General features: G+C 47.7%; 1 protein-coding gene across 1 annotated transcript in view; it reads left to right on the forward strand.

The window, feature by feature from the left end:
• Positions 1–22,940, forward strand: part of CEMIP (cell migration inducing hyaluronidase 1) — a 67,800-nt gene that overhangs the window by 6,343 nt on the left and 38,517 nt on the right. Inside the window, exons 5-11 of the mRNA XM_052659972.1 lie at positions 205–441; positions 4,693–4,872; positions 8,092–8,162; positions 8,921–9,016; positions 9,621–9,742; positions 15,569–15,701; positions 16,506–16,697. Coding sequence (XP_052515932.1) covers positions 205–441; positions 4,693–4,872; positions 8,092–8,162; positions 8,921–9,016; positions 9,621–9,742; positions 15,569–15,701; positions 16,506–16,697 — 1,031 coding nt within the window. The remainder of the gene's footprint in view (positions 1–204; positions 442–4,692; positions 4,873–8,091; positions 8,163–8,920; positions 9,017–9,620; positions 9,743–15,568; positions 15,702–16,505; positions 16,698–22,940) is intronic.

A 22,940-nucleotide genomic window follows, 5' to 3' on the forward strand; every position in this document is an offset into this window, starting at 1 on the left:
CTGCTTGGCCTGTTGGACTCATTTTGTTCCGGCTTGGGACTGTCTTGGTTGCTCATGCTATGTCCACTGATCTTGGGTGGTCACCAGGTGTGATTGGTTCTACGGTGGCCACAGTGGGAGTCAGCAGCAGTGCCACCCCCTCTGGGCTCAGCAGCCACTAAACAGAGATGTTGGCCAACCACAGAGGGCCGTTTTCTCTCACAGGGCTGATGATGGCATTCAGCTAGACCCCTACTTTGGCCTCAAGTACATTGGTGTCGACAGAGGAGGTACCCTTGAGTTGCATGGACAGAAGAAGCTCTCTTGGACGTTTCTGAACAAGACTCTTCACCCTGGTGGCCTGGAAGAGGGAGGCTATTTTTTTGAAAGGAGCTGGGGTCACCGTGGAGTCATTGTCCATGTCATCGACCCCAAATCAGGAACAGTCATCCATTCTGACAGGTAAGGTTTGCCTTCACATCAACATATTCATTCATTCAGCACACATCTACTGGATAGCCAGAGGCCACTCAGGGTGCTGAGCCATAAGCAAAACAGAAATCCTTGATCTCAAGGAGTTAGGTCTCTCCTTCCCAAGGCATCTTCCTTGTGAAGCTGAACTGAACAGGAACAGGCACATTCACACACACGTATGCACATGTACACACAGCATAGTTTCAGGCTGGGATCATCGGTAGTTAGGGGAAGACATAGGTGGTGCAGAGTAACTCAGGAAGGTCATCTTACATCACGTGGTCAGGGAGCCTAGTGTAAACAAGAGACATTTGAGCCGAGGACTTTGGGGTGAGGCTGAGTCCGGGGAGTGATTGTTTAAGACTGAGAGCAGCAAGTGCAAAGGGCCAGGGCTGAGAAAGTGCGTGATGTTCTCATAGGACGGAAGGGCCAGCAGAGAGGTGGGAGGGCAGAGAGTGGTGGAAACGACATGCAATGACGTCGGAGTTTCAGGCAGAGGCAGGTATGCGGCCTGGGAGGCCCAGTGAGGAGGTGGGTTTTATTCTTGGTAGAATGCAAAGCCACCGAAGTACTTTAAGAAAAAAATGATCTGATTTAGCTATAACTATGGAGAAGGAAATGGCAACCCACTCCAGTATTCTTGCCTAGAGAATTCCATGGACAGAGGAGCCTGGCAGGCTATAGTCCATGGGGTTGTAAGAGTCGGACACAACTTAGTGACTGAACCACCACATTTACATTATCCCCTCCCTCTTGAGCCTCCCTCCTACCTCCCCCATCCCACCCCTCTAGGTCATCACAGAGCACCACACTGACCTCTGGTGCTACACAGCAGCTTCCCACTAGCTATCTGTTTACAGATGGGAGTATATATACGTCAGTGCTACTCTCTCAATTCATCCCACCTTCTCCTTCCCCATTCTCTACATCTGCAACTCTATTCCTGTCCTGCAAATAAGCTCATCAGTACCATTCTTCTAGATTCCTTATATATACATTAACATATACTTATGGCTGATTCGCATTTTTGTACAGCAGAAATGAACACAACTTTGTAAAGCAATTATCCACCAATTAAAAATTTGCAAAATTAAATAAATAAAAAAGAAGTAAAAAAATAAAGGATACCTTCTAACTTGAAAGAATCGGCTGCTCTGTAGAGAGTGGATTGTTTGCAGAGAGCTAAAGTAAAGCTCAGGACTTCCCTGGTGTCTCAGGGGTAAAGAATCTGCCTGCCAATGCACGTGACCCGTGTTTGATCCCTAGTCTGGGAAGATCCCACATGCCACAGAGCAGCTAAGCCCTTGCATCACAGCTACTGAGTCTTGCTGCAGAGCCCGGGAGCTGCAACAACGCAGCCCATGTGCTTCAACTACTGAAGCCCGAGTGCCCTGGAGCCTGTGCTCAACAGTAAGAGAAGCCCCTGCAACGAGAAGCCACGCACTGCAGTGAAGAGTAGCCCCCTGCTCCCTGCAACAAGCAAAAAGCCCATGCAGTAACGTAGACCCAGCACAGCCAAAAATAAATACATAAAATTATTTTTTTAAAAAGTAAAACTAGCAGAGTTGGTTCAGAGGCTTCCACATGGTCTGGGCAAAAGATGTCACTAGTGAGGATTCAGGTAGAAGCAGCCGGCGATAGAAGTGGATGGACTGGAGAGATATTCAGGAGGTAGAAACAGCAAGTCTCTTCTCCCTGTCCTCTCTCTGAGCTTGGGTGTGAGCTGGTAGACCCTGCAGAGGCTGGGCCTGACCAGTAAGCTCCCAGGGCTTCTTGCCCAGACCTAGCAGAGGCCAGTCCAGGCCACTTGGAGAGAAAGAGACATGAGGAAGGGCGCAGCTGGAGTGGGCAAGCAGACACAGCTGTCCTGGTGCTGCTGGAGGGTGGGGATGTTGAATTTCTCAAAAACAGGGCAGGAGCCACGAGCATCCACAGGAAGGCAGCAAGAGCTGGCTGTGATGTGGTGTAGGCTGGCCCATTCACCTTGCCCTCCGGTGAATATCAGTAACAACAATACAGTCACTGGACTTTGTGCAAAACCCTGTGTTAACCGCTTTCTCCACGATGTATAACTGAATCTTCGTAAATGCCCTGGGAGGTGATTCTGTTGTTATACAGATGAGAGCACTGAGGTTGAGTGAGGCTAAATTTGCTCAGAGACTTCCCTGGTGGCTCAGATGGTGTAAAAAAAAAAAAAAATCTGCCTGCAATGCAGGAAATGTGGGTTTGACTCCTAGGTTGGGAAGATCCTCTGGAGGAGGAAATGGCTACCTACTCCAGTATTTTTTCCTGGAGAATCCCTTGGATAGAGAAGCTCAGCATCACAAGGCTTGGAAGTGTTGGAGCTGGGATTCAAACCCAGATCTGCCCAGACGCTGAGTCACTAAATTGCCCCCATGGGTCCCCTGGTGACAGCCACCTGCTTGGCCTGGGGTGGAGCAATCCTCAGCCCAGGGGTAACGCAACCAGGATGCACTTGATTGGCACAGAGGCTATCAGAGAGCTCCTCCCTTCAGAGGAGAGAGAGTGGTCTACTCCATTGTGCTCTGACTCCTGGATGGTGCTTCTTTCTTAAAAATTTTATTAGATTATACTCAATTTATTCCTATTTTAGTTTTTAGTATTAACTTTTATAGTCGCTTTACAATCTTGTATTGGTTTCTGCTGTGAAGCAAAGTAAATCAGTTATACGTATACATATATCTCCTCATTTTTGGACTTCCTTCCCATTTAGGTCAACACAGCATGGAGTGGCGTTCTCTGTGCTGCACAGTAGGCTCTCATTAGTCATCTAGTCTATACATTGTGGTGCGTATGTGACAATCCCAGTCTCCCAGTTCGTCCCACTCCTTTTCCCCCCTTGGTGTCCATATATGAGTTCTCTACAACTGTGTCTCTATTTCTGTTTTGCAAATAGGTTCATCTGTACCATTTTTCTAGATTCCACTTATCAGTGATATAATATGATATTTGCTTTTTTCTCTCTGACTGACTTCACTCTGAATGAGTCTCTAGGTCCATCCACATCTCTGCAACGGGTGTTGTTTTGTTCCTTTTTATGGCTGAGTAATATTCCATTGTGTATATGTACCACATTTTCTTTATCCATTCCTTTGTAGATAGACATTGAGGTTGCTTCCATGTCCTGACTATTGTAAGTAGTGCTGCAAGAACATTGGGGCGCGTGCTTTCTCTTGAACTCTGGTTTTCTTCAGATATAGTGCTGCTTCTCAGGTAGTACAATATGGATTACTCGTGGCAGCCAATGAAATTGAATTCATCATTGAGGTGGATAATGAGATATTATACCAATAGCTGGTGTGGAGATTCCAAAGTCAGGATGCCTGCCCCTTCCTTGTCTCCTTTGGGTAAAGTATGAGTCAGTGGGCTCAAGAATCTGACAGCTAAAGGTGTCTGAGTAAAGATATTAGTAAACACTAAACACACACGGAAATGCAGGCTATGGTCACTTGAGACCTGGTCACCTGGAGGTTACTTGCATAAAGTTACTTGGAGAAATAAGAACTTAGATCAGCTCTGGGGAGGTAGTAAGCATTTGATTGGCTGAAGAGAAGTTTAGAATGATAGAGTGAAGGCAGGAGTGGGCTTGTGGTATGATTATGAGACCCTGAGATATGTTAGGATTGTAGCAGACGTTTCATAGGAAAGGTCAGTGGAGAAGGAAGGGGCCTAGGTGGGGTCAGAACAGGTTATGGAAACAATTAAAAGTAAGTTTGATGACCCCTGAGCACCCACACATCCCCTCACCCACATCCCCTAACTGCCTTTGTTTTCCTTTTCTCAAATCTTGGCTATTCATGCTGGTTTATTTTTCTAGATTCCTTGTAGAACTATTTTGCTTGTTAAGTTCCAAGACAAATTCTTTTGGAATTTTCATTGCCATTGTACAAAATCTTTATACTTAGTAAGTATGCTTTATATTTAGAGTTGGGATCATGACAAAATTTTATCTTTCCTTTGTAAATTCTTGTCACCTGTGGTGTAAGTTTTTTGAGATCTCCATTTCATAGCTGCTTTATATGTATGAGGATGGATTATCTTTGACAAGTCTCAGATGATTTTTTTTTCTTTGCTGTAATGAAAGCTCTTTTCTTTAAAAATCATGACTCTTGAGATTTTGGATGGCATGTTAGCTGTCTTACTACAGGTAGGTGCTTAGAGCTCTCTTTTTGCACTGCTGTTAGGACTATTAATATCTCCTCTCCCTGCCCCTTTCAGATTTGACACCTATAGATCCAAGAAAGAGAGTGAGCGTCTGGCCCAGTATTTAAATGCTGTGCCTGATGGCAGGATCCTTTCTGTTGCTGTGAACGATGAAGGCTCTCGAAACTTGGATGATGTGGCCAGAAAGGCGATGACCAAACTGGGCAGCAAACACTTCCTACACCTTGGATTCAGGTATCGGTCATCACTTCCATCGCTTCCCCGGGCTCCAGAACACTAAAGCAACGCTAGCCCAGACAGACTTTACCTAACTTCCTTCCTGGTTTCCCCAGGGCCACGTGACCCTCAAGGGTGACCCTGGAGGATGCAGGCACACACATCCATCTGCATTGGATATATTACGACTTGTTTTTAAAGGGAACCTAGTTTTTCTTACAAGCATATTCCACTTTTCAAACTTCAAACTCTCTGGTATATAAACTCATTCATTCAGTCAGTCACTTACTAAGTATTAATTGAGTATCTACTGAGGGTAAGAGCTGTGCCTCAGATGTACAATGAATGGTCATCTTCCTTTCCTTTGGTGAAGGGATCATAACGTGCCTTGGGGGGTTGGCAGACATCTGTTTAGAGACTATATGAATTGCCTCTGCCCTGCCAAGACCCTCCCAGCAGAAGGGGTACTTTGATGTGCTCCAGAGCGAGTTTTGTTTGCCTGGGTTTGCAGCGTCATGCCTGATTCTGGCGGTGCGCACGCTTTGGCATGAAGATAAATGCGTTATGGTTTAGCCGACAGTAGCCACACCTTTGAATCGTGTTGAATCAGATCTCGGTTTAGCGGAAAGTTGAGATCATCTTCCCTGTGGCTGTTGGAGATAGAGACGCCCTGTCCTTCGGCTCTGCAGATGATGGGCAAGATGGGGGCAGGCCAGAGGCTCTCCTGGGCTCTGAGCAAAGCAATTTTACTGACTGGGTGGAGTCCCCCTGGGCAGGAGCAGGGCTCCAGGTTCCAGGGTGCGTTTTCCACCTGCCCACGGGCAACTCCCTCTGGAGGATTTGGGCAGGAAACTTGGGCAGCCAAAGATGACAATGACACTGTAGTATTGCGAAGCTCCTTTGTTGATAAAAACTGAGGGCATTGCTATTTCATCGTCATATAAGCCAAAAGGCCAGTTTGTTAATCTACACCAAGAGGTAGAACCACAAAGAGACTGGCTACGTATGGCCTCAGCAGAAGAAGGGCCAAGACCTGGCATCCAATTTGTCCTGAGTCTTGAGTCTGGGCTGGACCTCCTCCTCGGTGATGGCACGCAAGTGACTCACCCTCTCTTTGAACTGTCCCCGTGATGTGTAAAATGGGATATTTCAGGAGTCAGCTCAGAGGACTCTGGGGAAGGTAAAGGTGATGATATGAGCAAAGTATTTGCCACTGTGGGTAGCATAGAGTAAAACTCAATGAACATTAGCAACTCTTCTCAAGAGCCATGGGAAGGATTGTCGTTGTTCAGTCGCTCAGTTGTATCCGACTCTTTGTGACCCTATGGACTGCAGCACGCCAGGCTCCTCTATCCATGGGATTGTCTAGGCAAGAATACTGGAGTGGGTTGCCATTTCCTCCTCTAGGGAATCTTCCTCATCTAGTGACTGAAACTGCCTCTCCTATATCTCCTGCCTTGCAGGAAGGTTCTTTCCCTGCTGAGCCACCAGGGAAGCCCCAATGTGTGACATAGGTTGCATCAATTCAGTGAGGGAGAGTGTGTTTGTTCAGTAAACATATTTGGGTATTATTACTTTTTTAAAAAGAGATCAGTGTCAGAGACAGGGAAATAAGCTTTGGGGATGCTAAATGTGCCTCCAGCTCTTGATCTATCTGTTGATTTGAGTTGGTGGTGTAGGAATAATTGGAAAAGTGGAGGAGAGGCATGTGGGTCCTCTCTAGACATCCATGTGATCTGAAGCTTATATTTTCCCTTTTCTGTTGCTTATCTTCCTTCCCTGTCTTCCACTATCTGCTGGAGTTTGCTCAAACTCATGCCCATTGAGTTGGTGATGCCATCCAACCATCTCATCCTCTGTTGCCTCCTTCTCCTCCTGCCCTCAATCTTTCCCAGCATCGGGGTCTTTTCCAATGAGTCGGCTCTTTGCATCAGGAGGCCAAAGTATTGGAGTTTCAGCATCAGCCCTCCCAGTGAATATTCAGGGTTGATTTCCTTTAGGATTGACTGGTTTGATCTCCTTGGGACTCTCAAGAGTCTTCTCCAACACCATAGTTTGAAGGCATTAATTCTTCAGTGCTTAGGATGGATGCTCTTAATATGTTCTATGAGTAAAGGAGATACATAGGCAGGAATTACATTGTTACCCTTCATTTGTATATAGACCCACTTTGAATGACAAACTCAGAGCACTTAAATTCAGCAGAAGATCTGAAACTGAGGCCCATCGTAAGTTCGTTCATCCAGAAAGTGATTACTGAGCAGAAATTGAAATAAAGCACCAGGAAGGGACTAGTCATACTGAGTTCTTGTGGGAAGTCGTGAGGTCTTGCCAGAAGTCTTGAGCTCTCAAGGGAAGGCAGACATAAAAGAATTGATGATGGTGTGTGAAAGAACAAGAAAGGGAAGGAAGAGAGATGAACTTGGCAAGGTGGGCACAGGATGGCCTTTTGCTCAGTGCCAAGAAGCTTGCTCTTTATCCAGGTCAGTAGGCATTGAAACATTTTTAAGCAAGTGTGACACAGTCTAATCCCCAACCTCAATGAACCCCAACCTTTGATCTGAAGATGAGATCAAAACAAAAATAATCAAACAAATGTGAGCTATTGATAGCTCATAGTAAGAGAGAGGCTGGCTTAGGTATTAGAGGTTGGATAAAGATGGATAAGAAAACCTCCCTGCCTTAGAGCAGTGCACATTTCAGTGGAGAGAAGAGTGTGTGACTTTCCAAAATCAGGCCGCTTCTCTTTCCTCTTTTGCTCTTTGTGAAAAAAACGCATCTGTTTCCTTCCCAAGGCCCAGTGCCGATTGCTCGGGACTCAGACATATCTGCCCAGTTTTCCTCGAGCTTGACTTGGGAGAGAAATAACCTTTCTCCCTTGGAGCATGTCTCCTTATTTTCCTGAAGGACTCAGAGCTCTTGCTTCAGGACCTCATTGAGCCTGGCAAGTGGTATGTGGGTCTATGGGCTTGTTTGTTTATGATTCATGCCCCATCTACTGCCAAAATGGAGTTGCCGAGGCTCAGGATCCACAAACATCAGGCTGGTCAGATGGCCTTTCAAATGGTTAGGAAAGCCAGGGCTTGCTGAGAAAGGCTCTTGTTCTTTTGGAAAAGGGAAGCCCAGCCCAGGAACTCATTTCCCCAAACAGCCTCACTATGACACTATGTTACGTCTGCTTCCAGTACAGGCTCAGACCGGTGAAAACTTTACTTTTTGTTGTTGTCTTTTTTTCAGACACCCTTGGAGTTTCCTAACTGTGAAAGGAAATCCCTCTTCTTCCGTCGAAGACCACATCGAGTATCATGGTAATAAACGGTGAAAGGCCATTCCCCTCTGGGTTTTTCTGACCAATAGGCTCAGGGGCTTTTTGAACCACTCTCCTCCCAGATAGTGCAGTGGTAGAGAATCTGCCTGCCAATACAGGAGACATAAGAGACACAGGTTTGATCCCTGGGCTGGGAAGATCCCTTGGAGGAAGGCATACCAACCCACTCCAGTATTCTTACCTGGAGAATCCCATAGACAGGGCAGGCTGGCGAACTACAGTCCATGGGATCGCAAAGAGTTGGACATGACCAAACACCCCCCGTCTCCTTCCCCAGAATATGGCTGATCCATCTCCCAACACACTGTTGAGTGACTAGCTGCTTAATGGCCAGGTTACATGAGTGGCAAAAGTCCATACTGGTCTAAGGCTGATCACTAAGATAATGTTTACATTTGCAAAGAGATCGTCATCTGTTTACTCCCAAACAAGTGACACAGGAACGATGAGAACTGGGTCAGAACCAGCAGGAGTAATATTTTGATCTAAAAAGATGCTTTGAGGACTGTGCTGGCAGTCTAGTGGTTAGTGGTCTGTGCTTTCACTGCAGGGGGCATGGGTTCCATCCCTGGTTAGGAAACTAAGATCCCACATGCTATGCCTTGTGGCCAAAAAAAAAAGCAAGATGAAGAAGTTCAAGATTTACGTGTGCAGGGGGCTTTCTCTGCCTTAGCATCACATCTTTCCTAATTCGGGGGTCTGTGTGTTTGCTGATGCCTCCGATCTCCTCCTTGATAGGACACCACGGCTCTGCTGCTGCCCGGGTGTTCAAACTCTTCCGGACAGAGCATGGTGAGCTTTTCAACGTCTCCTCATCCAGCGAGTGGGTTCAAGGTGAGGAGCTTGGGACCCCTTGGTAAAATTCCACAGCAGGATAAAAAGTCGGGACTTTGCAGAACGAGAATTTTTCTTTCCACCAGTAAGACCGCTTGATGGCTTCAGTGTCAACTCAGTTGGCAGCTGAGAGCAGTCTTTAATCTGGGCTCAGTAGGGAATAACCCAGAGGGATGTGCCCTTTCACAGAATGCCTCTTCTGTGCCAGGCGATGGCACTGACAGGGGATGCAGACAGCAGTAGGACCCAGCCTTCAAGGAGCTCACACACGGGGACATGGGGGGTGGCGTGGAAAGCAACACTCTTCACGAGCACCCTCAGACAATGGGTTCATGGCTGGATCTCATCTTTCTCCTTTTGGCAATAATGAAGAATAGCTGTTGCTCTTATAAAATAAGATAGTCAATAAGAGGCACTTGCAATGAAAAGTTGGGGGAGGCGGGGAGGTTGGCAGATGGATTACAGGCCTCTGGGAGCCAGCCTGGTGAGAGTCTGGACTTATGGTATTTGATTCCCACTGGGCCGAGGGTACTCGGAGGCTGTGCCCAGCATGCCCAGTCTCAGCGCCCTGCTTGCCTGACCCTGATCTTTGCTTTCTGCCCAGATGTGGAGTGGACAGAGTGGTTCGAACATGACCAAGTATCTTACACGAAAGGTGGAGAGAAAATTTCAGACCTCGGGGTCACTCACCCAGGGAAAATCTGCAATCGCCCCATTGATATACAGGTAACCAAGAAGTTATCAAGGCTTTGTCTTGAAGAAGATGCTGTAGGTCACAAACTCTCTTACTATCTGAGTGGTGTGAGTCTCACGGCCCTCCTGTGATGTCGGTAATGCCGGAGAGTAGCGTTCTCGTTTTAAAGACTGACCTGGAAGCTGATTGTCTGCTGATTGCCCATGACTTTCAAAGCCAGGATTCAGATTCTCTTCTGGGTCCTGCTAAAGAGTTCCTTTTCTGTCTCCTCAGCCTGCATCTTCAGCCATGGGTGAGGGTGCCCAGCGCGGGGAGTGTATGACCTTCTCGGCTTCATGCACCCATTCATTTCTTTGGGGGCTTCAGGTTCACAGGGTGTAGCTGGAATTCAGGTGCAGGCTGAGACCAGCCCAGGTGGAGAACACCTACAGTCTTGTTCTCCATTTAGTGAAAGTCAGCCTTCACAGAATGGACAGTATTTGCTTGGGTTCTTCACTTGGAGTTAACTCTGTTCAAAGGGGACCAGGGCTTCCCAGGTGGTGCTAGGAGTAAAGAACCCACCTGCCAAGGCAGGAGATGCAAAGATGTGGCTTCAACCCCTGAATCAGAAAGATCGCCTAGATTAAGAAATGGCAACCCATTACAGGATTCTTTCTGAAGAATCTCATGAACAGAGGAGCCTGGCAGGCTACAGTTCAGGAGATCACAAAGAGTCAGACACAACTGAGCGACCGAGCAAAGAGGACCTAGGCTTTCTCAGCTGGCTGCATCAGGAAAGTGTGGCACAACTCAGTGGCTCAGCTGGTGAGCCTGAGAGCTCAAAGGAGAATAGGAAAAACAGAGACATAGGCAAGAAAATGGAGTTTATTTCCTTATGCCTGGTCTTCTTCCAAAACAAGACTTGGGGCCACTTAAATGTCTGATAGAGAATTTGACTTCCCAGATGCCTCAGTGGTAAAGAATCCTCCTGACAATGCAGGAAACACAAGAGATAAGGGTTAGATCCCTGGGTTGGGAAGAACGCTTGGAGGAGGGCATGGCGACCCACTCCAGTATTCTTGTCTGGAGAATCCCACGGACAGAGGAGCCTGACAGGCTACAGTCCACAGGGTTGCAAAGTGTCCAACATAACTACGCGCACGCGCACACACACACACACACACACACACACACACACACACAAGAATTTAGAAGACCGTCTCTGCCCATTTTATCTTCTTTCAGCCAATAAAAATAGAAACATTTGTACCATCTTTTCTCAGATTATCTAACCTTAGGTCCCAGGTCATCTGACTATTTTCACTCCTCCATATCCCTCCACCCTCAAGGCTTGACTTCCGCCCTCTGCCTTGCAATACAGGGGGACCGCAGGACAAGGGCCACTTTTCCAAGAGAGGACGGTCAGTTCTGCGGTCAGCAAAGGCCAGGGAAACCTTTCTCATTGTTTGGCCAAGGCTGTCCATTCACATGGCTCCAGCGTGGTTGAGGAGGATTTACCCAGATTCCATTACACGTTATAGACTCTTCTCAGGTCCAAGAGAATCAAAAAGCGCTGACTCCCCCAAAGCACATACTTCTCAGATTTAACTTTATTTTTTTTCTTGCAACCCTGCACGTTCCAGCTCTAATTCTGAGAGAGCCCCAATTGGATTCCTCCAGTTCACTTGGCTACAGGAAGTCCAGTCCTATACCAGGGCTGCTCCCTCCCCAAGCATTTCTGGAAATCCTCAAGGAATGTGTCCATGCTCTGCAAATCCCTCCCAGTGTTTGCTCTGCCAGCTGTCTGGCTCCAGACCACTGTTGTTGAGAAGACCACTTCTCCATGACAGGAAAATAGCTTTCCTTAGGCATTTCTTACTCTCAGGAACTTTGATCCGAGCTGATATGGACTCTTCCCAGAGAGTGTCAAAGCACCACTAATCCCAGGCTCAAACAGTCTGTAAAACTTTACTGAAGGCTTGGAGAGAGCAGAGGAAACCAGTGAAAATATATGTATTTTTCCCATATGTCATACATGTAATAGTATATGACTGCTCACGTCCCAGGTGGCTCAGTGGTAAAGAATCTACCTGCACTGCAGAAGACTCAGGTTCTATCCCTGGATCAGGAAGATCTCCTGGAGAAGGAAATGACAACCCACTCCAGTGTTCTTGCCTGGAAAATCCCATGGGCAGAGGAGCCTGGTGGGCTATAGTCAGAGGGGCTGAAAAGAGTCAAACATGACTTAGTGACTAAACAACAACATGACTGCTCACCAACTCACTAATCCCAGACCTTCCATGGGGACCCAACCCCGTACTCTGTAACCACTAGGCTGCCAGCACACTGTGGGGCCCATTTACTCTGCTGAACAGCAGAAACTAACACAGCATAGTAAAGCAACTATACTCCAATATAAATTAAGAAATAAAGAAACAGGAAGTACTCTATCCTGAAAATGTCAGGCTCACCTCCTTTCTCGCCATCAACCCATTTCTTTATAGTCATCAGAGGTAATGAGGTAGAGGATACTCTGGGTTTTTCTGAAGTCAAAAAAGCAAAACCAGGCTTATGCTATATTTACCACAGGTGAGAGAGGCAAGATTTCATTCTCTTTATCAACAGAGAGTGAGACACATCTGCCAGGAGCTAAATGCCCAAGATAATTAACCCACCAGAGAGACTGAGACAAAACTGAGATGCCCAGGTGCCTATTTTTGCCACCATGGGAAATCACAGGTTACTGGGGTCACTTGCCACCTCTGATCACCCCGAGGGCCCCACACAAGGAGTCCCTGGGATACCTGCTGTCAAATCCTTTGGAGGGGAGGGGGTGTTAGGACATTGTCACCTGGGCAGGATGGTGAGTTGGAAAGAAAAAGGAGATAGTTAAGACCAGCATAGTTGACCTCAACTCAAGGAAAGTTTTTCAACATCTGATCATTTGTGATTCTGCAAAATCAAACCCAAAAACCATAGTCCCCAGTTCCCATGTCCTCACCCTTCTGATGGTTTCCTGGGCTGAAATCTCCTTGCTTCCCACCTTCTCTGTTAAAACTCACCCGCCTTTCAAGGCCTGTGGAACCTAATGGACTCACATGTCCTTTGGGACCTGTGAGGTGCCCAAAACACCAAATTTAAGGTGGCATTGCCTCCCAGGTGCCAACTCTGCACTCACGTGACCCTGGAGAGTGAGTGCTGCCTTAAATGTTGCACCCTGGGTTCCTCACTAGCAATCTTGGCCATATCTGTCAGTCAAGCTATTTAATTTAGTGTCTCAATTCCCTCCTAAGCAAAAATGGAGATAATAATTGTTCCTTCATGGGATTATTTTGTGGATTTAATGCAGCAATACATGAAGCTTCTGACCTACAGCGAGTGCCCATAATTTTCTTTTATTATTTTAAAATTATTTGTTTATATTATTATTTATTATGATATTGCTTGTTTAGTCACTAACTTGTGTCTGACTCTTTTGTGACACCAAGGACTGTAGCCTGCCAGACTCTTCTGTCCATGGGATTTCCCAGGCAAGAATACTGTTGTGGGTTACCATTTCCTTCTCTAGGGGATCTTCCCGGACCAGGGATCAAACCTGTATCGCCTGCATTGGCAGGCGGATTCTTTACCACTGAGCCACCAGGGAAGCCTATGACATTGCTAGTTATTTTATAATTATTATCAAGAATAACAATCACATTGTGTCTACTTAAAGTGAAGATCAAGTTCACTGAACAGTGGGAGAGCCCTTTTTACTCTTCTTATCCAAAACTGAGGTCATTCTTATGATTTAAAAGAGAGAAAAAGAAAAACAATAAAATTGAATAGAGGTTTTCTTGAAATTTTTATTGGATGTTGTACCTTAAAAAATGTCCAGCTCCCTTGGATGATGTTTTTAGGCTCAGTTCTCAATATTCAGGGATGTCCTACTGAAAAACATGCTGGCCTCAAGGGGAAAGATCTGGGAGTCAGAGGAGTGGGCTTGACAGTCAGGTGACCTTGAACTTGCACCTAAATCCCTGTGAGCCTTCCTTATTTCCTCTAAGGGCAAGTCAGCAGTGCCTGCCTCTCTGCTGCAGGAACCACCCCAGATAAGGGCTGTGAGCGTGTTGCCTGCAGGAAAGGCCTGAATTTTTATTCTGGCTAAACTCACATTTCCACAGCTCTCCTCCCAAACCACAGACAACGGATATCTGCTGAGTTCAAAACAATGTTTCCTAAAAGCTCCCCCCGCCCTTTTTTAGATGGACTATACTTCGCTTTCCTATTTGCCCAGCCCTGGTCCCTTTGGTCTTTGTGCCGAAAAGGACAACAGCTGCGGCCCTTGCTCTAAATTGCAAGTCTCTGATGACAGCCACTGTCGTGGTACAGACACACCCCAGCCCCAGGGTGAGCCCCAGCTGGCAGGGACCGTGCCCTCCTCTGAACCCACTCCTAACATTCTCTACCTGGCCTTGGAGCTGCCATCAGCTGAGACTCTGCTGTGTGCCTGGCCCTGGATTGGATGCTGAGATCAGGGAAGAAGCAATACCTGGCCCTTCCAGAGCCCATCACCCCTCTGGTAGGAGACAGACACTGAACGCAGGACAGTAGGGACAGCAGCGCAAGGGACTGCGAGGCACCACACACCTACCCAGCGTGCATCTATCACTGGATGAGTCCAGATTCAGACTCTGGCCCTGCCTCTTACCAGCTGTGTGACACTGGGCAATTACCCAACCTCTCTGAGCATGTTTCCAACCAGCATCAACCTCATAGACCTCAGCGCCAGGAAGATTGAATGCAATAATGTATGGAACTCAGGGACTTCCCTGGTGGCCCCCAGTGGTTAAGATTCTGCACTTCCAAGGCAGGGGGTGAGGGTTCATTCCCTCGTCAGGGAACGAAGATTTCATGTGGTGCACAGTGAGGCCAAAAAATAAAAAACAAATTGAAAAAAAATGTATGGAGCTCCATAACTACAAAAGGGGTTCTCAAACTTAACTTCCCATTGAAATCACTTGGGGCAGCCTTTCAAAGTTTTCATGTCCAGGTTGTACCCTAGACACAGTCAAATCCAAGACTCTGAGGATGGGGCCTGGGCATGAGCATTTTTTTTTTTTTTTTTGGTGGCTGCACTGGGTCTTGGCTGCTGCATTGGCTTTGTCTAGTTGCAGTGAGTGGGAGCTACTCTAGTCGTGGTGTGCAGGCTACTCATTTTGGTGGCTTCTCTTGCTGCCAAGCACAGGCTCTAGGCACTCGGCTTTCAGTAGTTGCAGCCCATGGGCTCAGTGGTTGCATCTCACCGCCTCCAGAGCACAGACTCAGCAGTTGTGGTGCACAGGCTTAGTTGCTCCGAGGCATGTGGGATCTTCCCAAACCAGGGATCAAACCCGTGTCCCCTGCATGGGCTGGAGGATTCTTGACCACTGGATCACCAGAGAAGTCCCAGCAAGAGTATTTTTTAAAGACTCCCCACAGGATATGGAGTCACATTTGGGCACCAGCAGGTTGATCCAATGAGTCTTCAGTAAATGTTGGCCACTGTGGGCATACTGGTGGAGGAGACTGGTACAAGTTGTAGAAAGCAGCACGCCCAGCTCTTAAAAGAGCATGTGGTGGGGATAAACACTCTGTAAACCGTTCCCCAGTATAGTTACTCACTGGTTTGGATACCAAATATGGTGGGACCCCAGGCAAGATGTTTATCCACCCTGTGACTTCATGCTGCCCTTCTTATAACAGAATAGAGAAGGAAATGTTAGAATAATGGTCTAAAGCCATTGTAAATAAGTTTCGCAGCAGCAATTTTAGACTTGTGAGTATATGTTTGTAACATTAATCATCACCTTCCTTCTTTACGAAGAGAAATGACTTTGTAATTTCTGTGCCATGCCCAGGCCACTACACTGGATGGAGGCAACCTCACCACTGAGGTTGTCTACAAAAGAGGCCAGGATTACAGGTTTGTGTGCTACGACCGGGGCCAAGCCTGCCAGAGCTACCGTGTGCGATTCCTGTGTGGAAAGCCTGGTAAGCAGCCCCTTACTGGGGACACTCTTGCCTCCGTGGCTCGGTTCCTCCAGCTGGCAGCTATGCACTGCGAGTTTGGATGGCAGGGTCAGCCGCCTCCGGGTATCTCAGTGACATGGCGCTCCTGCCAAGTTCTCGATGGAGAGCCCTTCTATGACACAGGAACCGTGGGAGGGTCCTCAGAGTTGGCAGGAGCCAGTAGAGCCCCACCCTGCCCATACGCCTTTCAGGAAGGGGAAGGGCCTATTCAAGGCAACCAGGGTGCTGTGGACGGAGCTGACCTTCCTGCAGCCCGCCCCCGTCCCCCCAGAGATACGCAGCCCATGGCCTCTCTGGATGCTATTATTTTAAACCCAGTTCCCGAGGTGCTTGTTAGCAAGGGTTGGAAATGGTCGGTTTCTTCTCAAGGGCACTTGGCCATCTCCAGAAGGCAGTCATTAGGGATGGGAGTTTTTTGGAAGAGAAGGCTGACAGCTACTGTAAATAATAGTTGAGAGAAACTATATTTGTTTTACATCTTTTGCAAAGTGGGTGTGGAGAAACAGCCCCATTTAACTCCAGCTAAGGAGTTAGTGGAAAATTCCCCTGCCCGGAGCTAATGAATGGCTCTTTTCTGGTAGGGCTTTTTGATGACTTCAAATAAAAAAAAAAAACCCATACCAAGACTGGTTCGGGGCGAGCCTGGTGATTTGGGTTTTGGATAGGCAAACCTGGCATTTACTGATTTAGGGAGGGTAAGGAAAGTGGTGGAAGTTTGCCAGGAGCAAAGGTTTATCTCTCAGTCTCTCCTGTTTTGGGTTATAGTGAGGCCCAAACTCACCGTCACCATCGACACCAATGTGAACAGCACCATCCTGCACCTGGAAGACAATGTACAGTCATGGAAGCCTGGGGACACCCTGGTTGTTGCCAGTACCGATTACTCCATGTACCAGGCAGAAGAGTTCCAGGTGCTCCCCTGCAGAACCTGTGCCCCCAACCAGGTCAAAGTAGCAGGTAGGACATTTGCTTACCCCTTCCTAGGCTAGATGAAACTGAAAATTGCTAGGCTTAAAGTTGACTGAAATAAAAACAAATTTGTATTAGTCAGCTATAGCCATGATAATGCTACATAACAACAACAACAAAAACATTTCTTAAAATTTCATGGCAAACTTTTATTTCTTACTAATGCATCTACAGGCTATATAGGGTTCAGCTTTTCTAGACTAAACTTGGCTCCAAGGGTTGGGTTTGGGTCAGTTCCATGTGACTCTCATTCTTCCCAAAGACATAGTATTATTCATGGCGGAGAAGTGAACCGAATCAAGGAGGACTCCTAAGGCCTGCCCGAGCTCCAAACTTGAACCCTCTCACATCTACCTTCCAATAGATCGTATGGTCCAGCTCAACATGAATGGGGAGCTCTATTTCTCCCATTAAGACAGAGGGGAGGGAGTGAATATTTGTTAGCAATAATTTACCTTACCACAAAAATGTAAATATCTTCTTTCTCTACCTTTTACATTTCCTTTTTCTTGACTTAAATGCCCTTGTTATTTATGTTATGTGAGGTTACTGGAATTATAGATGGTTAGAAGTAAGAAGAGTGCTATCCAAATGGCTCAGTGGTAAAGAATCCGCTTACCAATTCAGGAGATGAGGGTTTGATTCCTGGGTCAGGAAGATCTCCTGGAGGAGAAAATGGCAACCCATCTAGTATTCTTGCCTGGGAAATCCCATGAACAGAGGAGCCTGGTGGGCTACAGTCCATGAGATCACAAAGAGGTGGACACAACTTAGTGACTAAACAACGAAGATGTAAAAAGAGACCTTGTTTATAGTCCAGGTCAATTATTCTTTGGGGAGGGGAGTCATGTATTGATTAGAGTTGTTGGGTTGTAAGTGACAGAATCCAATTCGACTACCTTAAACAAAATAGGAATTAATTGGGAAACTATTCAACTTAGAGAGCTAAATAGAAGCTGGGCAGTCACACTGCAAACAAGGACCAGAAATAGGGCAGCTTCGGGGGTCTGGGGTGCAGGAATGCATGGGCAGCCTCCTTAAGGCATCACTATTTGCATGTCCTGGGACATGATGCTTGAAAGTTACCTTCCAGGGAGACAGCATTGATTCGGTTGATGGCTCACATGCTCACCCTCTGGCTAGGACACCATCATTAACTGTCCTGATGGATACAGTCACTCCCCAGAGGAAAATTGAGATGTATTTGCAGAGAAAGGAAAATCAATACTAGGCATTAAAAATATCAGCTGCTATATGTGGAACCTAAAAAACAGGTACAAATAGACTTATCTACAAAACAGAAATAGAGTCACTGGTGTAGAGAACAAGCTTATGGTTTCCAGGGGCTAAAGAGCAGGAGGGATTAATTGGGAGATTGGGCTTGACACATACATACTACTGTGTATAAAATAGATAACTGATAAGCTCCTACTATACAGCACAGGGAACTCTACTCAGTCCTCTGTAATGGCCTATATGGAAAGGAATTTTAAAAAGAGGGGATGCACTTTGCTGTACAGCAGAAATTAACATACCACTGTAAATCAACTATAACCCAATAAATTTTTTTAAACTATATCAGCTGCCACAGGACCATTGTACCTAAAGAAGTATTAGACTCTAGGGGTAGCAGAATACTATGGATTGAGAAAGTATAACCAACATATGGAAAGTATCTATTATCTTAGAAACAAAACTACAAAAAGTAAAATTCGACACAGTCTTTTTGGCTAGTGGGAGTGTGCTTGAGAAAGAATTTGGGGGCTTTCTTCTAAGTGCAATGGCTTCTTAGATTTCCTAGCACCCCACTTACAGGATGGCCCCAAGGGAAGCAGTTCCTAGTAAGTGCCAGACCTTTGGGTCCTCCTTGGATGCCCTGTGTCTCCCGAGGACAGTAGAGGCAGACAGGCCTTCTGGGACGTCAGGTGTCCTCTGGGACGCTTGGCAGGAGTGGCATTCAGATGTTTGAGCTTTGTCACTGCCCTCTGTGAGGTGACCCTGATTCTGGGGCTGCCTTTGTGGCTTCTAGGGAGGTGAAAGCTTGCCTTTGAGGCCCAGCCTTCAGGGAGAGAGAATAAGGAGCACCGCTGGAAGAGGCTCTGGTCTGTTCACACCAGCCCCGATCTGCACCTCAGTGTTGGGCACCTCCAGGCCTGGAGGGAGATTCCAACATGAACAGGACCTAACAGGGCAGCAGGTAGTGCCATGAGTGACCTTGAGAAAGGGAACCGTGTGATATGAGGGCACTTCTGCCTCGCCCCAGAGCATGGTTCAGGGGTAAATGATCGAGCATGGCAGTGTTTGACCAGTGGTTCTAGGGGCTTCTTGAAGACTGTTCAGGCTGGACAAAGTGTGAGATGGTGCTGCTCTGGGTCCTGGGAGGACCAAGGAGGAAAGAGTGAGTAGAGAGGAGTATACCCCCCATGTCAGACCGTCCAAGCTCCTTTGGTTCATGACTGCCCATGTCTGTATCTCCAAGTCCCACAACCCAGCCTCCCCTGTGCCCCCTTAAGCAAGGGTGGAACCATCTTGCTCAGAAGCTTTAGGGCTTTTGTGAAAACAGCACCCCCAGTGAGAAAAGTCCCAGGGAAGGGTATCTGTAAAGTGTGTGTATGTGTCTGCCTGTCTCTCCTGGGGAGGCCCTCATTCCTCCTCTTCGGCTCCAAGCCCATCCTCTGGCTGTCCATCCCCCAGTGACGTGGAGCGGGGACTCCAGCTGCTTCGCTCTTTTCCAGAATGGCACCGCCACCTGGTTGCCGTTCCATGTCCTCCTCCCAGGCTGGCTGCAGAGCGGGACGCAGCCTTCCTGACTCCTCCTTCCTCACTGCCCCCAGATTCCAGTAAACAGGCCTTTTTGCATTTTAAGGCTTTTCTGATGGGAAACAGATGGGGATAACAAAGTCATGAAAACGTGTGAATCATCTAAAAAGAAAAAATATTTCCAAGTTTTGCCAACCACAGTGTGATTCTCAATACCTCCTGTCATGGCAATGGGAAATGTCTTCAATTTTCTACCCTCTTTTCATTCCCCACTTCCCACTTTGCTTGTAACCCCCGAGTATCACACTCACACACTTTTAAGTAATACTACTGTTTTCACTCTCCATGATAACATAAAAAGGTGGAGGCTACTGTTTTCTCCATGACCCAGATGAAGAAACATCTTCTTCATTTCTTCATGAAAATTAAATGTCTAGACTAACGCTTTCCACTATGTTAGCCACCAACCACTTATGGTTATATAAATGTAACTAAAATTAATTTTAAAAAGGAAATTCCATTCCTCAGTCATACTAGCCAGATTTTAAGAGTTCAGTGACCACCTGGGGCCAGTAGATGACACGGAGTAGAGCATGCCCTTCATCTCAGAACTTTCTGGGGATTGCTGCTGTTGTAGACCCAGAAAGTCTGCTTGGAGGATATGAGCCAAGATTCAGACTCAGAGCTCTCAAGTTCAAAGGCTACGTGTTCTCTCAGCATCCTCACTCAAAGATGACTAGACAGGAGGCGGAATCTAGGGCACTCTATAGCTTAAATCTGCCTCTCAGGGACCCTCCAGCCCAAGCCTCTCTGGTCTTGTTCCCATGGTCTGAGAAGGGCAGGCCCCACTGCCCCCTCCCCCAGAATCCCTGGATCATGTTAGGTCAGGAACCACATGCAGAGGGTGGAAGATCCTCGATGTTCGCTTTTCTCTTGAGCCCAGTGTCCTGTGCCATGACTGCACTGTGGAGAGGGGGCACTGTAGAACCTGGCCAGCTGTATTGTGACCACTCAGAAAGGTCAGAGTTTTATTCCTGTGTGGGTCCCTCTGCACCCCACGCCTTTCCCACCCCTCGTCTGTGCTCACAGCCCTTCTGGATTATTTGAGACAAATCCAGCTTGGCCATGCCTGCCCGCTTTACCCCACACCCCCAGCCCAACCGCTCCACCCCAGCTCTCAATACCCCCTTCCTTAGGCCTTCCTGTATCAGATCTTAGAGAAGGAAGGGAGGGTGGGTGGAGGCCAGCTGGGAGAATTCTGCAGACAGGACAGGATGCTGAGAAAGCAGAGTGCACAGCTTCCCTGGCATCGCGGCCTGGGAGCGGCCTGTGAACACAGCAGCAGGGCAGATAAAGCAGCCGTGAGGTCTGTCAGAGCCCTGATAGGGAGCCCCACAGCAGGCGGGGGAGGAGGCGGTGGGACTGGAGAGTTCTCCCAGCTCTCAGTCTGTCTTCCCACCTCTGCTCCCAGGACTCTAATCAGCACAGCGCCTCCATCCACCTGGAAGTGCCCCCTACCCCTGGCTGCTTTCCCTCCTCCACCCCTCCACCCCAGCCCATGGAATGGAGAAAGCTCCCATCATAAGTGTGAAGCCAATGGTGGGAGCCCTCGGGTCAAGCCTTTGCTTGGGGATAGCTGCACGTGTCCTAGCCCCCTAGCATGTGCCCAGGGCTGTTCCGGGCACATTCCCTGGATTAATTCATTTCACAGCTATCTCTACCTTTTGAGATATATGCTATGTTTGTCTCCATTGTATAGATAGGGTCTGAGGTTCAGGGAGCTTAAATGACGTGTTCAGGGGTCCACAGCTGATGTTGAGGACGGTCGGGGAAGACTTCACTGAAAAGGAGCTAGATCTTGAGGAACAAAGTGATTTGCTCCATGGACAAAGGGAGGAGGCTGTCCTGGCCAGAGAGAGCAGCTTAGGTAAAATCTCTAAGATGTAAAAAAGCAGAGGCTTGCTATGGGTAGGATGGGTGGTGGGGTCTGGCTGGAGCAGAAAGGGCTGTGAAGGAGTGAGTGATGGTGGATAAGCCCACAAGAGTCTGGGTTTTACTCTGTCCATCCTGCGGGCAGTTGGGCAGGGTGCTGTGCTCCTTGGAGCCATGTGCGAATATTACCTTGGCGACAAAAGGGACTTGGTTGATGTCCTTAAGGCTCATGAGATGGGAGGTGAGCCTGGATTATCTGGGTGGGCTAGGTGAAATCAAAAGGGTCCTTAAGTATTTATTTATTTGCTTTGGCTGTGCTGGGTCTTCGTTGCTGCCTGAGCTTTGCTCTGGTTGTGGCGAGCAGGGCAGCTCTCTAGTTGCAGTTGCGATGCATGAGCTTCTTATTGTGGGGGCTTCTCTTGTTGTGGAGCGTGGGCTCTCGGGTGTGTGGGCTTCAGTAGTTACAGCACTTGGGCTCAGTAGTTGTGGTTCCCCCGCCTCTGGAGCACAGGCTCAGAAGGTGTGAAACACGGGCTTAGCTGGTCTGCAGCATGTGGCATCTTCCCCAGGCCAGAGCTTGAACCCACGTCTCTTGCATTGGAGGTGGATTCTTTACCACCGAGCCACCAGGGAAGCCCAAAATGGTCCTTAAAAGAGAGGTATAGGAAGGTCAGAGTCAGAAGGCAGGAGGAGAAGTGGTTGAGGATGAGATGATTGAATGACATCACCGACTCAATGGGCATGAACTTGAGCAAACTCCAGGAGATAGTGAAGGACAGGGAAGCCTGGCGTGTTGCAGTCCAGGGGGTCACAAAGAATCAGACACGATCGAGCGACTGAACAACAACCCAGGAACATTGACCACTGTCTGGATCTGCAAAATGCCAGGAGCGAACTCTCCCTGGAGCCTCCCAACAGAACCAGCACTGTCGACTTCTGATTGTAACCTGGTGGAATGGATTTTGAACTTCTGAACTCCAGGACTGTCAGACATTTCTGTTGTCTTTGGACTTCCCTGAAGATCCAGTGGTTAAGACTCCGTGCTTCCACTGCAGGGGGCATGAGTTTCATCCCTGGTTGGGGGACTAAGATCCCACATGCCACATGGCATGACCAAAAAAGAATAAGAAATTTCTGTTGTCTTAAACCACTAAATTTGTGGTCAGTTGTTACTATAGTTGGAGGAGGCGAATACCAATTCCAAAGGGAATATTTTCTCAGCTTTGCCAGACACTGGTCTCGCATCTTGAACTGAGATGCTTCAAAGAAACCACCACCTCCCTGAGTCTGCAGAAATCCAAGGCAATAAACATCCTCTGAAAAAGTGCAGACCCACCCATGGGATGTAAGCTAGGTGAAGGACTGGACAGAGGAGCCAGCCCTCCCCGGGGCTGAGAGGGCAGGGTGAGGTCACTGTCAGCGGGTGCTCCTCGGGGCTCAGTGCAACCACAGCCTTTGTATGTGGGCACCAGTGGTATCGAGGGGCCGAGCTCTGTGCCCTGCTGCTCTAGGCAAGGTCACAGTGAAAGCCAAGCGGTG

The sequence above is a fragment of the Budorcas taxicolor genome, chromosome 21, assembly GCF_023091745.1.
Source record: "Budorcas taxicolor isolate Tak-1 chromosome 21, Takin1.1, whole genome shotgun sequence".
NCBI lineage: Eukaryota > Metazoa > Chordata > Mammalia > Artiodactyla > Bovidae > Budorcas > Budorcas taxicolor.